Consider the following 20,852-nt stretch of genomic DNA (forward strand, 5'->3'; position numbering starts at 1 on the left):
TGAGACTGGTGCATCTAGGCCCTGTGGGAGATCTTCCAGGCTGGCAGGGCTGCTCTCTGGGGCTGCATTTGTGCCATTTCCTGCCTCAGCAATAGCTGACTACCTGTGCTGCACAGGGTGCTCTGTTTTGCCCTAGAGCCCAGGTTGCTTGCTTCTCTCTGGCTTAACATGAGAAAAGAGAATAAGAAACTACCATCTTTTAGGCAAGGTCTTATGACCAAAGAGGAACTGCAATGTCCAGCCTTAAAAGTGGCCTGAATTATAAGTGTGAAAGAACTGATACATACCTTAGAGGTCATTTTGCAGATGGGGAAATGGAGGCTCAGTGAGGAAAGCCTCCCCAACATTCCTCACACACTTGCTATATATACCAGTAAGCTTTGACTTTTCATTGTGGTGTTTTCTTGTGTGAGGGGTTGCATCAAATAGGCCTTTCCTCCTCCCAGGTTAAGTGCTAGCAGTTACAAATAAGTTTGCTTTAAAATTCTGGTCACTAGCCTCTGCTCCTCATGTCCTATCTGTGAAACGTGGAGGTAGCCCGGGATGCCTGGCATGGTTCCTGTGGTTCGAAGATGCAAGGCATTGATGTTTCCAGCACTGTGGTCCACTCTGGGCTCCTTGCGGTGCCCAGGTGACTGCAGATGTTAGCTCATTACATGCTTAATACCATGCCATTTATGGAATTTCCTTCTTTCTGTTCATTGCAATGAAGATTTTGCTTAACTCTATCACTCAGTTTCCCGCGTCCTTTCGGAGCTGCAGAATACCTGCTCATTCACTGGTAGAGCCAGCCTTCCTGGGGAGCATAGCTATTCCTGGTGCTGTTGCTGTGTACTGGGAAACACCCTTTTGGAACTTTAATTCATTATTTGTCGAATGCAGCCATGAGCCCCGGTGACCCCCTGGTGTCTCCATAGACAGCAGAGGTGAGGCACGCAGCAGTTACAGCCTTTTAAAAAAGTTTCTACTAAAGTTAGCGAGAGCGCACACCCCTTGATGAAGTCCATTCTTTTCTTTTCCAAAGAAATTTCCATTGTCTCCAAAGGGAAAGGCCAGCCTTTAACTGTTACACAACACTTTCTGAAGTGGACCCTCGGAGGTGCTACTAATAGTAGCATGATCCTCTACAGTGCTGTAGTTCTTTGCCATTTGTTCACAGTATGTTCACATCTATTGTCCTCTTTGATCCTCTGGACAGCCTGGTAAGGTAGGGATGCAGGAATTCCTCTCAGTGACGGGTAGTTGCAGAACTACCGCGTGGTGCCCAGGGGCCCTGCCTCCGAGGCCAGCGCTCACTCCTCTATGCCATGCTATCTCTTTAAGAAGTACAAGTCATTCCTCCCCACAAACTTTAGGAGTTTATTTCCCTACTACAGTAGGAGTAAGTATGCAGGGCCAGTTGCTGACCCTTCTGCTTAGCACAAGTCACTCTACAGCTTTGCTTTTGCCCCAAGAAGACCAAGAAATTCCATCCCTGTAGCTGCATGTTCCTTCTGAGAGATCCTGAAACTAATAATTGAGGGTAATGATGAATTAGCGGTTAGGGATCCATGCTTGTTTTTTCTCTTGTTCTTACTTTTGCTATTATTGGGTAAGGAGAGCAAAATTCTACTTGGCAGGCTAGACCTCAGGTGCTCCTCATCCTGTGCCCATATGTACTCTTAAGTGACCTTAGGAGTGTTGTCATACCCTGTTGGTATTCCTGTCCCCAGTCTGTAATTCAGTTTCATTGATGACATACTCATTCATATCCTGGGGAAGGATTGGAGAGGGCTGGTGGCGTGTGACAAGCAAAGGTAGTGAGCGGCCACATTACGGAGGCCTTGAGTGGAATGCTAAGGAGGTTAGTCTTCATGTCTTTTTTCACTGAAATTCTTTCCACCTGTCTTCATCTTTCTAGGATTGCGGCGGCCTCCTGTCTGAGGGAGACAACCAAGGCTGCTACCCGTTGGACGGACACATCCTCTGCAAGACCTGCAACTCTGCCCGCATCAGGGTGCTCACTGCCAAGGCCAGCACTGACCTTTGAGGATAGCCACCAGCCCAATGAGCCACGGGGCTGGTAGAGCAGAGAAGAGTGAAACACAAGGAACAGATAAGAAAAGAAATAGGAGAGGAAAGGCAATCAAGCTATGGGATGGTCTCTGTTCTTCATATGTTATTAACCTTTCTTTAGAAACACATAAATGATGAGATTTTTTTTTAAGTTCTCACCAGATACACATTTCACATTTCATCATGTAGGACCCCTGATGGGCCTTTGTTCCCAAGGACTTCCACATTTTTCACAGAGTATGCTCCATCCCATTCACTTCTGCATTCCTGTAACTTTTAATCCCTGTTTGTCTCCCTTTTCATATGGTTGAATGGCTGTTTTTAGCGTGGTATTTGCTGTCACACGGTTTTGCCTGGGTCAGTCTGCCAACTCACAGGTGCTTTTAGGCTGGAAGCCTCCATCTGATCACTTTCAAACTGCCTGTAATCCTAAAGAATAGCCATTCTTTTTCTGTGTATTGAAAAGTATATTTTTCTGTTGTTCTAAACCAGTCATGTCCCTTTGAGGTAAAATACAGTTTATCTGTTAGGCTATAAAGAATATAAGCTGTAAATTACATAGGTTTAAACAAGCCCAAATTTAATTTACAACCATCCAAATTCAAAACCTAAAGTGACCAGTGGTTGGGGCTCATTCAAAAATAGATATTGGTGAGAGAGATCTTAAGGTCAATCTTTTTCTAAAGAAATTACAGGTGGGATAAGCTGGAAAAAGCATTTCGGCAGTGTTTGAAAAGCCCATTATATTATCTTAAGAAATTGCTTTTCCATACTGCCTGGACATCAAAAATACAGACAAACATAGATTTCTCTAAAACATAGCATTTCCAGTACTGCCCACTTTTCAGCTCACAAGTATTGCCATATTTTTTCTATTATCTGAACACAACTACCAAATTTGAGTTCTTTTCTAGAAGAAAACAGTTATAAAGAACAGTTGAAATTCCTTTTTTTCTCCAGGTCCTGGTCCTTCTTGCCTAACAATTGCAAATCAGGGCACTCGAAATAAATTGTGTAGTTTTGTTAGTTTACTCTAAAAAGACAGGAAAGCTTGAAAAGATTGTGAAACCACAGTTCCACTATTCTCATAATCCTTCTGCAACTCAAATTATGTATTGCAGGAGACATTTTCATATCATCGATGTGACATTTACACCACATTTTCAAAGACAATCACTGAAAAAAATTGCCTTTCTGAGCTAAAAATATGCAGAGTCTCTGCCTGGAATCTTTGTTCAAATGCTTACTGGGCATTGAAACGCTTTCTTGCCAACTGCAGAGCCACACTTCTGTTAGCTTCTCACATGTTTCTTTTAAGGAAAGACACCTATCTTAGTAACGGCAGGTTGCTGCCTTGTGAACTAATTTGGATTGAGATTTCTTAAAACTTTTCTTCACATCTTCCACAGTATATACTTTTAAATTATGAAGTATTTTAAGTGTACACAAAAGTATAAATAATAATATAATGAAACCCTGATACATAACACCCAGTTTAAGAAATCAAATATAATACATATAGTTACATTCCCGTTCACCCTTCCCTAATTCCCCAAATATCTTTTGCATGATTAATAAGTGATGAAGTCTGTTTTCTAGACTGACTTTTTATTTTAATTTTTAATTTTAACACTCAGAAATGAAAAATGATTTGTGCATGTTTTGAATTGCGAACCATGCCTCAGGAATTCCAGTTGAATTAATTTTATTTTAATAGAATTAATTGTAAAAATAGTTCAATTTTTTTTTTTTCAATAAGAAATTCTTAAGCCTATAATCACTGTAGTTCACCTAATTTAATTTGTGACTCATTTGCTTTGATCACCAGTTTTATTTTAGAACCACCGAGGTTATAGCTTTGGCCACTGTCCTTTCCTTACCTTGCTACTCTTATCCTTGATGTTGTATTTTTCATAATGTGAAATACAGTGGGATTCATGCTGGGCAGCATGTGAATTTTGGGGTACAGTGGCAACTGTGTCTCTGGCTTTCTGTCTTCCAAATTAAAGGCCAGACCACGCTGGAGACCTCAAAGAGCACTGACTAGCAGACATTTGGAGTGATAATATAATCTCCTTGAATTGCTTCAGTAACTTGTTTTTTATGAAATCCTTGGGGAAAATTGTCTTTAGGCCGAAAGCCCAATTTAGTGAGAGATGGATTTTATCCCTTGAATTGCAGTCATATTATTATAAATTTTGCCAAAAGAGGAAGAATTTATGAAATATTTATGCTATAAAAATGCAATAACATTCTACTTGTTTGTTACATTTAAGTCCTTATGTAACTGAATGTTTACATGCCAAAAAAAAAGTTATGGGAAAATCCTGTCACAGACCCATCCCTGTGGCACTGCCAGAAAACTGCTTGCTCACAATCTTTATAGTGCATTTTTATCACATAACCTCAGAGTATCTTTACCAAAGATTTTTAAAGTAAATCTTTTAAATATAGACTTCTTATACTTTTATAATAATGAATTGCACACATACATTATTTAGAAATATTTAGATTTAGATTTTTTTTTCTTTCACAAGGTATGTTAAGGAAAGGATCCTACAATAGTTTATTCCAGGATTTCTTAAATATATGACTTATATTGCTTTCTTGTCTTTTCTATTAATCATGTGATTTAAGCAATGCCAAATCACTCTTTACTGTTTTAGGTACATGAAATTTTGCCTATAACAGAGATAGAATGATCATATTACCTTAACAATTGTAGTTCTACTGTCTTTTGATATATCTACTTGATTATTGTCATTTATCATTAAGTTCATAAATAATAGGAAAAAATCATACAGTCTATAAGAGAAAGTTTGTAAAAATGCACTTGTTCTAAAAAGTTGTCAAAATCACAAATCCTTAGTATTTCTGTGTAACACGAGACACATGGAAATGGGAGAAAAAACCTACTGTGTCATGGGCTTTGTAGACAATTTCAAAATTAGATTTCTTCATTGTCTCGATCCCCAGTTCACACTGACTCATTGTGGAGTCTCATTTGCAAACAAAATTTTGTTTAAAGTTAAGAATAAGTAATGTGTCCCAGCAGAAGGCATCAAGGCTTTGAGATGCTGGACATAACTGAGGCTCAAAGATGTGGGTTCTTTTTCCTGTCACTAACAAATTGTTTCCATAGGAGTTACTTCTATGATCAAAATTACTTTGTGCTGATGAATGCAGTAGAGATATCAACACTGTAATTGTTTTCTCACTATGAAAGATTCTGCAAAGATGTATTTGGTGATGTTTAAAGCATACAAAGCCCTAAATTCATTTAAACAAGTATTTTCATTTGAGTCCAGAGGGGAAAAAGAGAGCACTTTACCAAAAAGGCTATCGTAGAGGGCCTATGGAATACAAATAAGACTCTGAAAAAATACAACTTCCAACAGTTTTCCTAGTTAGTAAAAATCCTATTAATGTGAACCAGCCAGGAATAACAGTGTTATTTCTATTTGATATGGTTTGGGTTTTTCTTGTCAAATCTGTGTCGGCTGCCCCCTGATCCCTCCATTATCAAGTTTTGAAGGGTGTTGGGGAAATTCTGGCAGCTGGTAGGGAGATCAGGGAAACACTGATGTGACCTCACAGGCTCTCACCATTCCTCTTGGCTTGAAAAGGCTTTTTTTCGATATACATTTCTAGAAATATTGCTGTTCTACCTTAGTATTTCACATTTGTAGTTTAAACAAATGATTGTCCATCTGTTGCCTAGAGCTACAGTACATGTGTGTTATGAATGAAATATGACAGCATGTTCCATACTCTGCTTTCACCATCTGTAGGAAACCAGTAGGCTGAAAAAGATATACCTCTACAAAATGTGCCTCCAGTCCCTTTCATATGATCATTCTTTTGGTGCACTCGTAGGAGACAATCAGAGAGCAACATGTATTTGTGCCTTACTTTTAAAGAATCTTTACACTACTATGAATATGCCACTGAAGAGTCTATAACAAAAATAGCAATTACCAAATATCCAAGATTTACTCACCAAAGAGTCAAACAAAATCTAGAGAAGTCTGAACCCTTTATCTTCATGTATTTCTAATAGTGTTTCTTTTCTCATTGCCTCTTGGAAGTACTTTATGGATTCCTAAATTAGGAAGACACTCTTGGGGCCAGAAGGTGATGTCCTGGGTGTTGTTAGTGGTTATGTTTGGTCTTACTCTGGGTTTAGTCAGACAGTGAAGATAGAAACTTCAACTTTAGCCTTTGCCACCCACTCACATGTCTACTGGTTTGTCTTGTTTTGGCTAATTTAATAGTGGATAGAACAAGTTGATAATCTAGGTCTGAGTCGCTATTGTGTGCAACCATGAAGCTTTCAGGTCAAGTTATTTACTTGACAGATTATTAGAATGATACTTTTCTTATGAGGCTGCTGTTTGGTTAGTGTATTATTTCAAACTTTTAAGAAATGATCACATCAAAACTCCACAACTTGGTGAGAATTCTTCCTCTCTGCCCCTTCTTTTCTCCTTCCTTCTTCCCTTCTTTCTTACTTTTTTTTTTTTCCTCCCTTCCATTCTACCTCGTAATGCTATCCTGCTTGGACTTTTCATAAATAAATTAAATGAATGTATTATGATCCTTATGGAATTATGACCATATTAAAGGAAGAAGCCTACTGCAAAATAGAGTAGCATACGTGAACCCTTCCTTTAAAGGGACATATCTTCTAGATTGTGTTTATTCAAAAAGTGAGATAAGATAATAGCGTCTTTCAGTTTATTTTAATGAGTTTTCATCAGGGACTCACATCATAGAGTTCTGGGCAAATTCATTTATGACTGCCCTGCTTTTCTTAGCTATATGCACAGTAATCTTTCTTAGATAAGGTTAAGTTTTATTATTTAATTTTTTTAGTCCAAAGCATTTTGGTCAGCAAAATAATCATATTTTTAGGTGTAGCATGTTATTTTATTGCAATGAAACTTGATAATTGTCCTTATGGCAACAAAAAATTATACTTCTAGAATTTGTACACATATCAGCATTTTGCCCATAACAATAATATTAAATCTAAGAGTTGAAATACAGTATTTTACAGTGGGTAGGGCAGCACCAGAGATTTTTCTGGAGCACAGATTACAGGCCTGTAGTCTGTTTATAAAAAGCAACCTGAGAAGCACAAGTTTAGGGCTCTCAGTATAAATCATTTTATTAAAATTTGGCTCTGAGGTTCCTTAGAACTCTGGCTAATAGTGATAAAAATAAGCTTTCTGTGTCCATTTTTATTAGTGTGTTTGGAAAAAGCTTATAATTCTAGGAATATATTTCCATTTTTTGGTTTCTATCCTCACTTCAATTTTCTGTAAGATTTCACAGGGTTGACATTGATTTTCTTTTTGTGGAAGGTCACCTTCAAGGAAAGTAAAATATACTTAAAACATACTTACTGCAGTTCATAAATGAATTTCCCAAGACTTAATGATGGTCTCAGTGAGGATGTTATTTTGATATGTGGGCAGAGGTTTTTGTTTTTTTGTTTTTAACCTATATTCAAGAAGAGGGGTTCAGGAGGGGAAGGAGGGATTTGAGAGAAGGGACAGTCTCCAGTAACATTATCCAAGACAGTTCTCATAGAGTATAACTCAGAGGATTTTCATAGGGCTTTTAGGGATCAACCATTGTGGTTGTTTAAATAAGTAGATTATTTATATTTCCAAGTTTATGAGGTATTTGAAAATCACTGTTATAACAATGTGTTTTCTATGTCAGGAGAGAATAAGGTGAGAGCTGCTCCTAGGCGCCATGCCGTGGCCCTGCCTCCCCAGAACCTGTATGATACGTATCCTGTCATCCCCTCTGAGAGACGGGCATAGCCCCTGTAGTCCTGCAGGTGTGATATGTATTCTCACGCATTCTTAGGCACATTGTGCTATGCCCTGGGAAGCTTTGAAGGTCAGAGGTCTCGATGTTCACACATTTGACAGTTGGTCCCTTTCCAGTGTACTTACCTGGTAAACACATAAATAGGAGTTTGGGGGTTTGTGATTCTCTTGTTTGAAGTCATCACTCTCTTTAATATCTGGCCTAAACAACTATACTAGAATTGGTTTGTACTGGTTTTCTCATTTTTAGTTGCAAACAGAGAAAACTAACTTTATCTTACTCACATTAAAAAATATATAAATAAAGTGGAATATTTTTCCTTAGAGGACACTTATTTCTCTATTACTTCCCTGGCCTTTGTGCAAAAAGGTGTAGACCCTATTGCAGTTATCCGACATGCTTGGGACTTATATTGGGGACAGTTGTGTGAAGATGCATTTTCATTAAACTCATTTCCCCCTTGTAGTTACAAAAACATTACTAAAATCTTCATTCTTTATTTCTGATTGCCATGCAATTTACAGCAGTCTCTAACCACACTAACAAATATCTCGATTTCCATCCTTCATTAGAAACAAAAATTAGTATTCTACCAGTAGAAATTATAGAGTCAAGAGAGGAGGAAACCCTACAGCTAATTCCTTTGTGATATTTTAACATGCCTCCATTATCCTTTTCTTACTGTATGTCTTCATTAAGTTTTCTACAATGGAGTCCACAATGGGCAAGAACTCCACCATCATCTATTCCACTTGGTGTTAAAATTTCCTTACAGATTCATTGATAAGTAATAATCCAGACTCTGTTAAACATCACCTGCACCAAGGAGCTTTTTTTTTTTTTATGAAGGTATCATTGATATACACATTTATAAAGGTTTCACATGAGCAACATTGTGGTTGCTACATTCACCCATATTATCAAGTCCCCCCCAGACTCCATTGCAGTCACTGTCCATCAGCGTAGTAAGATGCCGGAGTCACTACTTGTCTTCTCTGTGCTACACTGTCTTCCCCATGACCCACACACACACCACATGTGTCAATCATAATGCCCCTCAATCCCCTTCAAGAAGCTTATTATTCTTAAGGTTTTCCATTCCTGCCATCACTCTTTGTTCCAAGCTCGCCTTGACTTTGAAATAGAACCAGCCTTTGGGGTATATGTTCCTGGTGCCACACAAAATTAATCTTTAGTACCTAACAAAATGTTGCTTCCTTCCTCCATTTTCTATCCAAATATATTTGTTTAGTTTTTGGCAACACATTACTTTAACTTTTTTTAATTTTTTAGCTGAAGTTTCTAAAAACCTCTAAACATTCTTAAAAATAGTTTGAAGGATTTCTGAGGGCCAGGTTTTAGAGTTGATCTTTTGTTGCGGTTGGTTTTACTTTCTTATTCAAAAGACGAGCTATTCTGATAGTTGTTATATAGCTTTATGCTTTCCCCCCCGTAACTAACCCAGGAACAGTATCCTCCAGTTAACTGGCCTGCAGATAATGTTGGGAAATGTCAGTGTATGATCATCACTTCTAACAAGGAAAATATCAAAAGCAAAAGATAGTGGTTCTGTTGAAACTCTTTACTTCTGGCCAGATCTTCTATACAAAAGGAAATCATTCTTGGGGGAAGGGGTTATATTATGTTATGGTTTTATGTAGAAATGTATAGGTTCTTCCATTAGTGCCTTGGGTCACTCTTTAATTTCAGTAGTATTCCTTGGTCTTTGGGAAGCCAAGCCTCACGGCTTCCTGCTCTCTAGTTGGCATCAGAGGGCCCTATCAGCAGAACCTGTCATCAGTCCCCTGGGCGGGACCTGGGGCTGGCTTTCTAAGCTCTAAAATAATCATTCCTAAGAGAGCTTACAAACTGCTTTCACACATAAAACAGCCCTGGGAGGGAGGTTATTAATAGCCCTATCCTAGAAGAGAAAGCTGAGGCTCAGAATTGTTAAGTGACTTGCCAAAAGTGATACAATAACTAAGTAGCAGATTCGGGGATGTACCCCATCTGGTAAGTCCACTGCCCTCTCCACTGGCCACTCTAAGGGCACAGAATACCTCAGAGTACAATGCATGCATCTTTCAGACTTCTCACAGAGAGTAAAGATCCCCGTGTTCAAAAGTATCCAGAGAAAGTCACATAGACCATTAATTTAGCTATCAGGTGGCAAGCCCCCATGCAGATTGTGTTTGCTGTCATCTAGAGCTTGCAGCACATTCTATGTCATCTAGATAGTCTTGTGTGATCGGCACTGGGATAAGGTCCATGGGGTAAATCCACACTAAGAACAAACAACTGTGGCTCTGAAGCTCATTGCAGCAAATTTCTCTTTAGACAGCTGGTTTATTCTACATTAACTGGAAAACTCTCTGGAATTGTGAGGGTCAGAATATCAACCAAAATCAAATCGTTTAGAATTCAGAGGAGCACAGAGGTGACTTGACCCTTAAGATAAGGCTCTCTCCTGTGGTCTGTGATGTATGCCCCACAGACACAGAAACTACTGAGGGTAAACAATGCATATTATTCTCTCTCTCTTCCTCAGTTGGGATTTTTGAAGCCCACCAAGTGTATGTGACTGCATCAAGCATTTCCAAATTGCCCAGCCAACCCATGACCTTGAAATGTGAACAAATGCCACGGGACTGAATGCAGTTCTGAACTTGGCCATTGCCCCTGGATAGACTGAGCTTCCTGGACTGTGGTAGGTTTGTGATTCGTGTATGAGTATCACAGGGAGTTAGCACTGTGTTGTTTCCAGGATACTAGGAAGCCTCCACGAATATTCTCAAAGCTGCTGCATATGGCAGTTCAGCGTGTTTCAGGCCACTGCCCCTCCTGAGCTGCGTCCTTCAGGAAGCTGTGCCTTGTGATGTATGCTCCTGGGTGTTGTTTCCTCCCATTTCCTATTAGAGTTGTTTAGCTTTACATTAAAATCTTAGGACTGATTGAAAAATATTCTTTCTTCATCTGAGTGAAATCTACTGTAGGAAACCTTTAAAATGATCTCATCTAATAAGGTTTCCAGGTATTTTCTCTCCCTAGAGTCTACCATCCATCAAGCCAGTCTCACCACCCATCTTCATATTCCCTAAGAGTTCTAAGAGGCAAGTTAAGTAACAAATAGCTTCTCACCCCTTTCCAGTCTTCACATCTGGGAGATACAGGAGGTGCCAGTGGGGCCAGCAGAGCAGTAACTAGGGCTGAGATGGCAACGTCTGCAACTGGAAGGGTGCCTCATCCCCTCGTGACGTTTGATAAACATCATCGCTGATGGAGCGCCAAGTAACTCTTGTAGAACAGAGGGAGTACTCGCACCCAGGAGAGGTTAGTAGATCCAGCATTTTAAGAAATGTTCAGAATTATCTAGGTGAGTGTGCCTGAGTAGAGACTCACTTGGCTAGAACCTGTGACATCTTATTAGAGGGAATGAAAGGACAGTGAGGCAGTGAGTACAAAAAGCAGCCCTTTAAGATAATAATAGGAGCCACAAACCCTGATTTATCTCTACATGATGTAAAGAAAAATATTAATCAATAAAAATCTTTCTTCCTCTAGGCTGCACAAGAGAGTCCTCCGTATTTTTAGGGAAAATACAATTGTGTTGTCTTTACACACCTTTGATGTGCATGCACACAGGCACACACAGACATCCTCCAGGAAAGCTGATCCTTCAAAAAAGAACTCCTATTTTAAAACACGGGTTTTTCAGGCCAGGAAATTAATGATTCCCTAGGCATGACCCATTTTTGTGGCTGCCAGAAAAGAAAAAGCTATTTAAATTTTGTATGGATCCATTTATCTCTAAAATATGCCAAAATAATTTGAGGTGGGGTAGAGAATAAGGTATTTATCTCTTCTGCTTATTTCTCTCTGTATTTCTATCTGTGGGGAAAAGGTGAAGAACTATTCTGGGCCATTATTTATTGCTGCGTTGTGTTGCCACTCTGTATGGTGCCTACCTTGCTTCATGCTGAGGCAGAGGAATAACAGTTGCCCCTTCGAATCCATTTCCTCCGTCACAAAGGAGAAAGGATTAAGCCTGAGCATCTTTCCTCACAAAATTATTAAACTCCATTTATGAACTAGTTTAGAAAATGTGAAATGGGAAGTACTAGCTTTTCTCAATACATGTCTCCTTTCTTTCTTTCTTGGGAGAGTTAGGTATAAAAAGAAAAAAATTCAGTTCTTTCTCATCTCTTTTCTTTTGGTGACAGTTGATGATCACTTAATACTTATAAAGGAGAAGCAGGAGACTAGCTTAGCAAGGTTATGATCTATCTGCCAATGTGTTTCATACCTTAAAACACAGACTTTAAGAGGAAAAGGGATTTTTATCATTAAATGCCACCAGTAGGAATGGCCTCCATTTTAAGGCAAGTTGATATTGAGGCAATGTTTTCATTTTACTAACCCATATGTCTTCTGCTTAGTTTTTATATTAATGTTAGGTACATCAGTTCATCAGGATGAAATTGCCATCAGGATGAAAAGTGCCTTTAACTCCCTCACTAGGTAGCAAATTGAGCTGGTATAGAAGGTGCCGGCCTTCTACCTCAACTGAAATATCTGAACTGAGGTGTACCCTTTATGAAAGAGATTTAGGATCCTGGAAACTAAATTTTGTCACCAACAGTTTATACTGAAGTAGTTGCAAAATCAGTTTTAAGTGATTCCTTTTACTGCCCATTTATTCTCTTGGGAAAGCTGATGAGCAAATTATCCAAGAATTATTTCCTTATTAAACTAAGTCAGAATATTTCCCCCCGAAAAATCTGATTATGCCCTCATTCTTTTTAAGAAACATATTAAAGAGCAAATAGAATCACAGATGACACTGGATTATGATTCTTTGCTATGAATAAAATTATGTGATTTCATGTGCCTTAAGTGAAAATTTAAACTTAGATGCAAAATTTTCACAGTTGCTTGTAGGATTAAACTCTTATGATACTATCTATGCAATGAATTACTTTGTTTTTTGTTTTGTCTTTTAAGATTCACATTCATCATTAGTTTAACAGATTTGGGGCTCTCTCTCCCCTGGGAATGTGTGCAATTACGATACTCTCCAAGAAAGGAAGGGAAAGAACTTTGCAGCACCAATCTGCGCCACGGAGTAGATGTGCCATGAAGTCACAGAGCCTGAGGATAGTAATTTTCTCTGAGCTGCACACACAAGCTTTTATTTCATTGCTTTGTCGCAGGCTTTTCTCCTTCTGTGCCATCACCTTTGAGAAAAACGATTGCACCTTCTCCAAGTCTGCCTTTTTAACAGCTACAGTTGAGTTGGCAAGACTTCCCCAGCTCTGAATATAGCCATTTGCCGACTCCGGCCTCTTTGCGAGACTGACTCAAATCTGTGATCTTCTGTTCAGCATACACATCAGCAAAGTGAGAAGATGAGCACTAAATATAGGCTCTATTAACTTTACTTTTAGATTTACTGCCTTCAAAAAGTGCCTATTCTGAGAAACATAAACGTTATTGCTACATATGTATGTACACACGGTACCCAGCGTCATACTGTGCAGCCTTCAAAAACACACCATCTAAGGGAGTAGGTGCTAAGATAAGGAAACCTTGCCAAAGGAAAGAAAGTCACTCATTTCCAATATCCCCTAGGGAGTGGCACTGTGAAAAGGGCTGCAAACACATTCCCTGAGCATTCCTTGCTGATACAGCCACTTTATATTTATATCCTAGAGGATGGTGGCATATTGCTGAGGTTTCCTGTATTCTGCTTTAAGGGATATACAATTTATGGAATTGGAACATTTAGCCAGGAAAAAAAATTGTTAAAGAGAATTAATAGAGCCAGAGTCTGTATTAGGATATGTGTCATATGCATGTTTTATAAACTAAGCACTGGTGGCTTTAGAATGTCAGCACATCTCTTCTCCTTTTACCTCTCAGGCCACATCAGTGAAAACGAAAGAAAAGTCTTGGCTGTGAGGACTGTAGGCTCAGGGTGCTAAATGCCTTGCCAGATCTTTAGATAATCTTGACTTTGACTCCTAAAAATTATAGCATATGCTGTTTAATGGGTTTTGTTTCCATAGTTCTGTCACTGATATTACAACTATAGATATTGTTGCTAGAGCTGGAGCACAGTCTGGAATAATGAATTCTTGCCCTGGTGTGGCAAGAAGAGAGGGCCCAGGTAAATAGGACAAAATAGATGGTGCGTGATTTTCAGAAACGGGTTGAAGGGAGGACATGCTTCCAAAAAAGATCCTTCTCAATGTGTCGTCTGACTCAACCAGCTGGCAAATTACACTTGCCAAGTCGCTCTCCTCCCTTCTAAGTCAGTTGGCTCCATGTTCACTTGAATATGCCTTTCCTTTGGGAATGCAAGATACCTCCAAAGAAGCTCTTGGCCACAAAGTTGAATTCTACTCCACTCGGTTTTACCAAATGCAAGTAAAGAGGGCCCAACTGTGGAAGATGGTTTTCATGCTATTGCAGTCAGCCACCCATTCTGCTTTCCTTATAAGGAGCCCCACTACATAAACTGGGGATGAGGTTGGAACAGGCTACTGTTTCATAACTTCAAGAGCATGGACGCCTGCTTTAGTTGTCCACATTTTATGAGACCAATTGGCTCCTTGAAGAGTGATGCTGTTTGCTAACAATGTAGTCTTGCTGTTGATGTTCTTTCTCTGTTTACCTTATCCAATTTCAACACCAGTCACTTTCTGGGTTTTAGAGAATCTGATTTTAATGCTAGATAAGAGTTGAAGAGTCTCTGTGAGGTGTCAGAAGGGACATTAGGACACAGAGGTTCTCCTCCTTAGAAACACGAGGGACTGGGAAAGAGGCAACATGCCTTTGCTCCAGGTTTCCATGTGATGATCTTGTCTGAGAGAGGGTTTTGTGTAAACACTAAGTGATATTTACAAGTAGGTAGATTAAGGAGAGTAGAGAGACGAGAGAAGCCAGGTTGTCCCTATGCTAAATATGTCTACTTAGAGCAATAGCTTCCCACTAACTTAGTGTACTCATAGCCTCATCATGATCAGCTGCTAGTCAGAATAACATTTCCTGACTTGGGGAAAGCCACACAAACACCATATAGGGAATATGCCTTTTATCACATGTGTGATACTGACATAGCCATGGTATTCCTAAAATATGTTTTTCTTCGTTAATTTTATTCTTAGAAAATTGCATTTCTCCACTACATCATGAACCATCACTGACTTATCCAAAACAACCCACATGGTTCTTTAGGAAAATAAGAGAATAAAACCTGTTATAAGCAAGTGATTTGGGTAATTTTGTAATGATATATTATCCAACTATTTTAAATCATTTTTCTATTTACCTTCTATCAGTTTTTCCTACCAATTATGTTTTTCCAATGCTCTGTAAGAATAAATATAAAAATCACATTGCTTTTTTTCTGTAAAAGAACCACAATTATTTTATTATAATTAGAAATCCAATAAACTTCTTATTACATTTACTGGCCTTTGTGTGGAATTCTTTTTGAGTTGGATATTCTCTGCCTTCTTTCTTCAGACCCCTTTGACTGTGCTTCATTTTTTATATCATTTGCTCTCCATAGGGTCTTCTGAGAAAGGGAATGTCTCTCAAGGTGAACGTGATCCCAAGGAGAGTATGAAGGCACCAACTCTCCTCCCCCAGTAGCACAGAAGTTCTTAAGGTTGCATGTGTCCTAAAATTACTCGACCATTCTAAACAAAGCCATGACAAAGGAGGTGAGAATATACAATGGGGTAAAGACAGTCTCTTCAATCAATAGTGCTGGGAAAACTGGGCAGCTAAAGAATAAACTGGATCATTTTCTTGCACTGAACACAAACCCCTAGGAGAAAGCATAGGCAGTAAAGGATCTGTCTCCCCAGGGAAGGGGGAAAAAAACAAAAGTAAACAAATAGGACTACATCAAACTAAAAAGCTTCTGCACAGCAAAGGAAACCATCAACAAAATGAAAATGGGAGAATATATTTGCAAATGAGACATCTGATAAGGGGCTAATATCAAAATATATAAAGAACTAATACAACGCAACACCAGAAAAACAATCTGACTAAAACGTGGGCAGAGAACCTGAATAGACATTTTTCCAAATAAGGCAGACAGATGGCCAACAGACACATGAAAAGATGTTCAATACCACTAATCATCAGGGAAATGCAGATCAAAACCACAATGGGATATCACCTCAAACCTATCAGGAAAGCTAATATTAAAAAGACAAGAAATAGCAAATGTTGACAGGATGTAGACAAGAGGAAACCCTCCTGCACTGTTGGTGGGAATGTAAATTGGTTAAGTCACTGTGGAAAACAATGTGGAGGTCCCTCAAAAAACTAAAAATAGAAACATCATATGACCCAGTAATTCACTTCTTGGAATTTACCCAAAGAAAACAAAACCACTAATCTGAAAAAATATTTGCACTCCTATGTTTACTGCAGCATTATTTACAATAGCCAAGATAATGGAAGCGGCTCAAGTGTCCATTGACAGATGAATAAAAAAGAGGCAGTATATCTGCACCATGGAATACTTCTCAGCCATAAATGAGAAGGAAATCTTGCCATTTGCTACAACATGGATGGACCTAGAAGGTATCATGCTAAGTGAAATATGTCAGAGAAAGACAAATACCAAATGATTTAACATATGTGGATTCTAAAAATCAAAACAGGAAGAAATAGACTCACAAATGCCACAGGAGAAGAGAGGTGGGGGCACCGGTCAAACAGGTGAATGGGATAAAGAAGTACAAACTTCAAATTATAATTTAGTCACAGGAATGAAAGCATGACATATGGAATATAACCAATAATACTGTAATATCTTGGTATAGCAATGGGGTAACTATACTTAACTGTGGTAAGCATTTAGTAATGTATATAATTACTGAATCACTGTGTTGCACATCTGAAACCAATATAATAGTGTAAAATAAAAAAATTAAATGACTCCTCTGTGTCTTAGACTTGCAAGAATTTTCCCTTTAAGCTGGATCCATGTAAATGGGTCCTTAGGAGTGGAGGGCAGCAGTGTCTGCCACTCATCACCACCAACTAGTTGACCCTTTTACAGTTTCATTCCATCTGTACTCTGCATACTTTTTAGACACTGAGAATCTGCTCTGTACTTGGCATCTTGAAGGATGCAAATGTAAATCCAGCAGTTCCCACTTTCAATAAATCTATAGTCTAGTAGAGTTAATAGATATGGATAGAGATAACTATGGGGAAGGAAGAGAAGAATCAGACACATAGAGTAACTTAGCATTTTCAAAACTTTTGCTCTTCGTTACATCAGTTTTAATAGCTCTGTGATCTAGAATTACTTTACCCTCATTTCACAGAATAAAATGCTGAGAATGCAAGAAATAAAGTTAATAACCCATGAGGAACATCCACTCCTTCAACTAAGTATTTTTATATTTCATTTTTTAAAATAACAGATCTGCAGGAGCGCTCAGTTCTGACACCCAGTCCAGTCATCTGTCCACTAACCCTTAAGTGCCTAGAACTAGCAGTCCATGAAACTCCTTCCATGAAATTCAGAATAGAGTATCCCTTCTCTTTCCCACTCAGGCCTTGAGTTTTCTCTCCCCAACGTCATGTTTTAGCCTGCTAATGCTGAGAAATCTGAGCACTGCAGATGCTCACACATGCAAGAGACCACCATTTTTAAAGGCATCAGACACAAGATAAATCTTTGAATAAACAAATGATAGATAAATTTCTGGTACTCAGGATATTCATAACCTCTTGACAAAGTTGTAAACAAAGGAGGGCATATAACATATAAGCTTGTCATCCTTTTCCCTATTTTTCTCAAATTAGTCATTTCTGTTCTTCAGCCCCCTCTGCTCTGTTCCGATGCTGCATAGTCATTCGATCCTACCTATAGAATGTGAGAACTAGGAGGTCCCTTAGAGAACTTGTGCTCGATCTGATGAGAGGAGTACTGCATCCCAAAGACATGAAGGGATTGACTCACAGCCCCAAGATAAGTGACTGGCAAGGCTGGATCTTGAATCCTGGCCTCCCGCCTCAGTCCAGTGCTTTCGTACCAATGAATGTGATAATTGGGAAGAGAGTAGGAAAAGTGTCGTAACTATAATTTCCATTTCTAGAAAAAATAAAGACATTTAGAAGTAAATGAGAAGTGAGAGGGCTTAGTATCCAAAGACCCTAACTAGAATAAATTTTAAAAGATATATTTCAGGAAGAAAGGAAATAGACTAAGAAGGAATATCCATGATGTAACAGGGATGGTGAGCAAAGAAAATGGCAACAATGTGGTTCAATCTCAAGTGAAGTAGGTTTATCCCAGGAGTAGGAAAGTAGTAAAACATGGGTAAGTGTATTAATAAAACTCACTTTCACAGAACAAAATAAAAAAATACATCTCATAGATGTAGAAAAATAGTATAATAAAATAAAAACCCTTATGATAAAAAACAACCCCTTAGAAAACTAGGAATAGAAAGAAACTTCCTTAACTGAGTAAAGGCTGTCTATGCAGAAATCACCTCGATAGTGAATCACCTACGTCAAGAAGGCAAAAGTTCTTAAAAAATCTTTATAACCTTTAGATTACAAAGGATTTCCTGAACAAAATTTTAAAAAACACATATTAAGCTGTAAATAAAAGAATTAACTTAGACCCCCATAAAATTAAGAAAGGTAGTTAATCAAAAGACCTACAATAGCTTCAAGCTGGGAAAAGGTATTTGCCAGACATAACACTAACTGGATTACTTTCCAGAATATACAAAGAATTCCTCAAAAAAGGAAATTCAATAGAAAAATGGGCACAAGAACAGGCATTTCATGGAAGAGGAAACACATGGCTAATGACATACAAAATTGTGTCACTAGGGAAATGCAAATTAAAGCCAATTTGAGTTACTATTTTACACCAATCTGATCAGCAAAAATCTCAAAGTCTGGTAATTTCAAGTTATCAGAGATAATGTAGAAGAGAGTAGGAAAAGTGTTCTATCTATAATTTCCATTTCAGGAAAAACAAGGATATTTAGAAATAAGTAAAAACTGAGAGGGCCTAATGTCCATAGACCCTAAATAAAAGAAATTCTAAAAGATGCACTTTCAGCTGTAAATAAAAGAATTATTCATTTACAAAACAAAGGTTATTTATTTGTAATACTAGTCAGACTGTAAATAGCTAAAATCACTTTGGAAAATTTAGCATTACCAGCCAATCCTGTGACCAACAGTTCCACACTTGCACATGAACCCCAGAGGCATGTACAAAAATACACAGCACTGTTTGTAACAAGAAAAACCTAAAGATAACACAAATGTCCATCCAAGGAGAACTGCTAAGGAAATATTAATATATTCCTGCAATAGAATAATGTATAACAGTGAGAATTAATGAGCTCTGTTTGAAAAAATCAAGGTCAATTCTCAGAAATGTAACATTAGAGGAAAAGAACAGTCATAAAAGAATAAATATATTCACATTTTATCATTTATTGAAAACTTAAAAACAAGCAAATCTATATAGTCTAAGGATTTACACATAATTCTTTATATACATATCCTGGGGATATAGCATAAAAGGAGGGAGATGTGATCAGTGAAAGATATAGGGGATCTTCAGTGATGTTATTAATATTAGATTTCTTCAGTGGAATTGCAGGTTTATAAGCATTCATTTTATTATTATATATTATAATATGTGCTACATAGCTATCATATATTTCATAATATAATAGTTAAAATAGAAAAGGAAGAAGTGCTCCCTCATAACTCTACTTTCCAGTCTAGGGCAAAGTCTAGTGCTCAATATATCTCCAGGACTGGTGCATCTGAGATCAAGGCTGCCTTCGGAAAGAGCTGAGGGAGGCTCCAGTTCTTCTTACCACTTTTTATACAAAATCCTAAAAGTAACTTCTTTAGTAAATGTACTTGAGGATAAATGGAAAGATGGGAAATGGCGAGCACAGCTCTCAGTGTGGGCTGTGCAATTACAGGATACCTCCCCTGCCTTTTTCCACACTTCTCTGCCCCCAGCATCTTCTAGTAAGACTTTTCTTCCGAGAAGTCTTCGCTGCTTGTTTTATCAAAACTGATTACCCCCTCTTCCAGGATCCCATTACAGTACAAACTAGCCTACCGACATTCCTCAGCTGTGTCCGTGTCTGCATACCCAAACAATTGTCATGATTTTTCTGGGAAGAAAATGGTCTTATTAATTTAGGTTCCCTAATGTATCCAGCACAGCCTGGCACACCGCAGACCCTAAGTAAATTATCATCCAGTGAAATTAAATTGGTCCTCTTTCAACTTCACCCCAGATGCACATCCAAAGCAAAGCATTTCACCTCTTTTGCCCTGGCTATTGTGCTCAGAAAGGAAATCAAATACTCATTATGTCTCTGTGATGATGTAAAGCTAACAGTGGTAGAGGATTCTGCTGAAACATAGTTTGCAGGTTACTATGTTTCCATGAAGTGACTATAACAAGATTCCTAAATTCAGGTCAGAGAGCCTCCCACTCTCTTACATAGGGAATGAACCAGGTAAACAGGAAGAAGGGAAAACAAACAGAATGGTCATGTCAACAAAGCCTACCATATCCTTTTGCTCACGTAGGTCCCAAACCTCAATTTTATCTCAAATCTCTCCCCATCGTTTCCTCGTCTAATGGCTCCCCACATCCTGGCCCTTCACTCTTCTTAACACCCATCTCTCCCACTTCATGCACTCTTCCATACACATCCTTCAGGAATCACAGTCCATATTTACCTCCCTGTCTCAGCCTTCCTGAACTCACCTCCTCACCCCTACCTCTAAGCCCGCCTATTTCCAGCTACAGTCCAACCACACTGCTCCTCTGACCCTAACCTTTACTGTCCCTCTGTCACCCCGCATATACAATTCAGATTCCTTGGCAGGACCTTGAAGACTCTATCTTTCCAGAT

General features: G+C 38.5%; 1 protein-coding gene across 13 annotated transcripts in view; it reads left to right on the plus strand.

The window, feature by feature from the left end:
• The window catches only part of LPP (LIM domain containing preferred translocation partner in lipoma), a 632,552-nt gene extending 617,182 nt beyond the window's left edge, over positions 1-15,370 (plus strand). For 12 of the 13 annotated variants that reach the window (XM_036875183.2, XM_057501065.1, XM_036875184.2 and 9 more), the window contains one exon: positions 1,901-15,370. In XM_036875183.2, the coding sequence (XP_036731078.2) occupies positions 1,901-2,029 (129 nt within the window). In that variant the 3' untranslated portion in view covers positions 2,030-15,370. The remainder of the gene's footprint in view (positions 1-1,900) is intronic. The other variant, XR_008997202.1, reaches the window with a different exon arrangement.
• Positions 15,371-20,852: the final 5,482 nt, after the last annotated feature.

Source organism: Manis pentadactyla, chromosome 1, assembly GCF_030020395.1.
Source record: "Manis pentadactyla isolate mManPen7 chromosome 1, mManPen7.hap1, whole genome shotgun sequence".
Lineage (NCBI taxonomy): Eukaryota > Metazoa > Chordata > Mammalia > Pholidota > Manidae > Manis > Manis pentadactyla.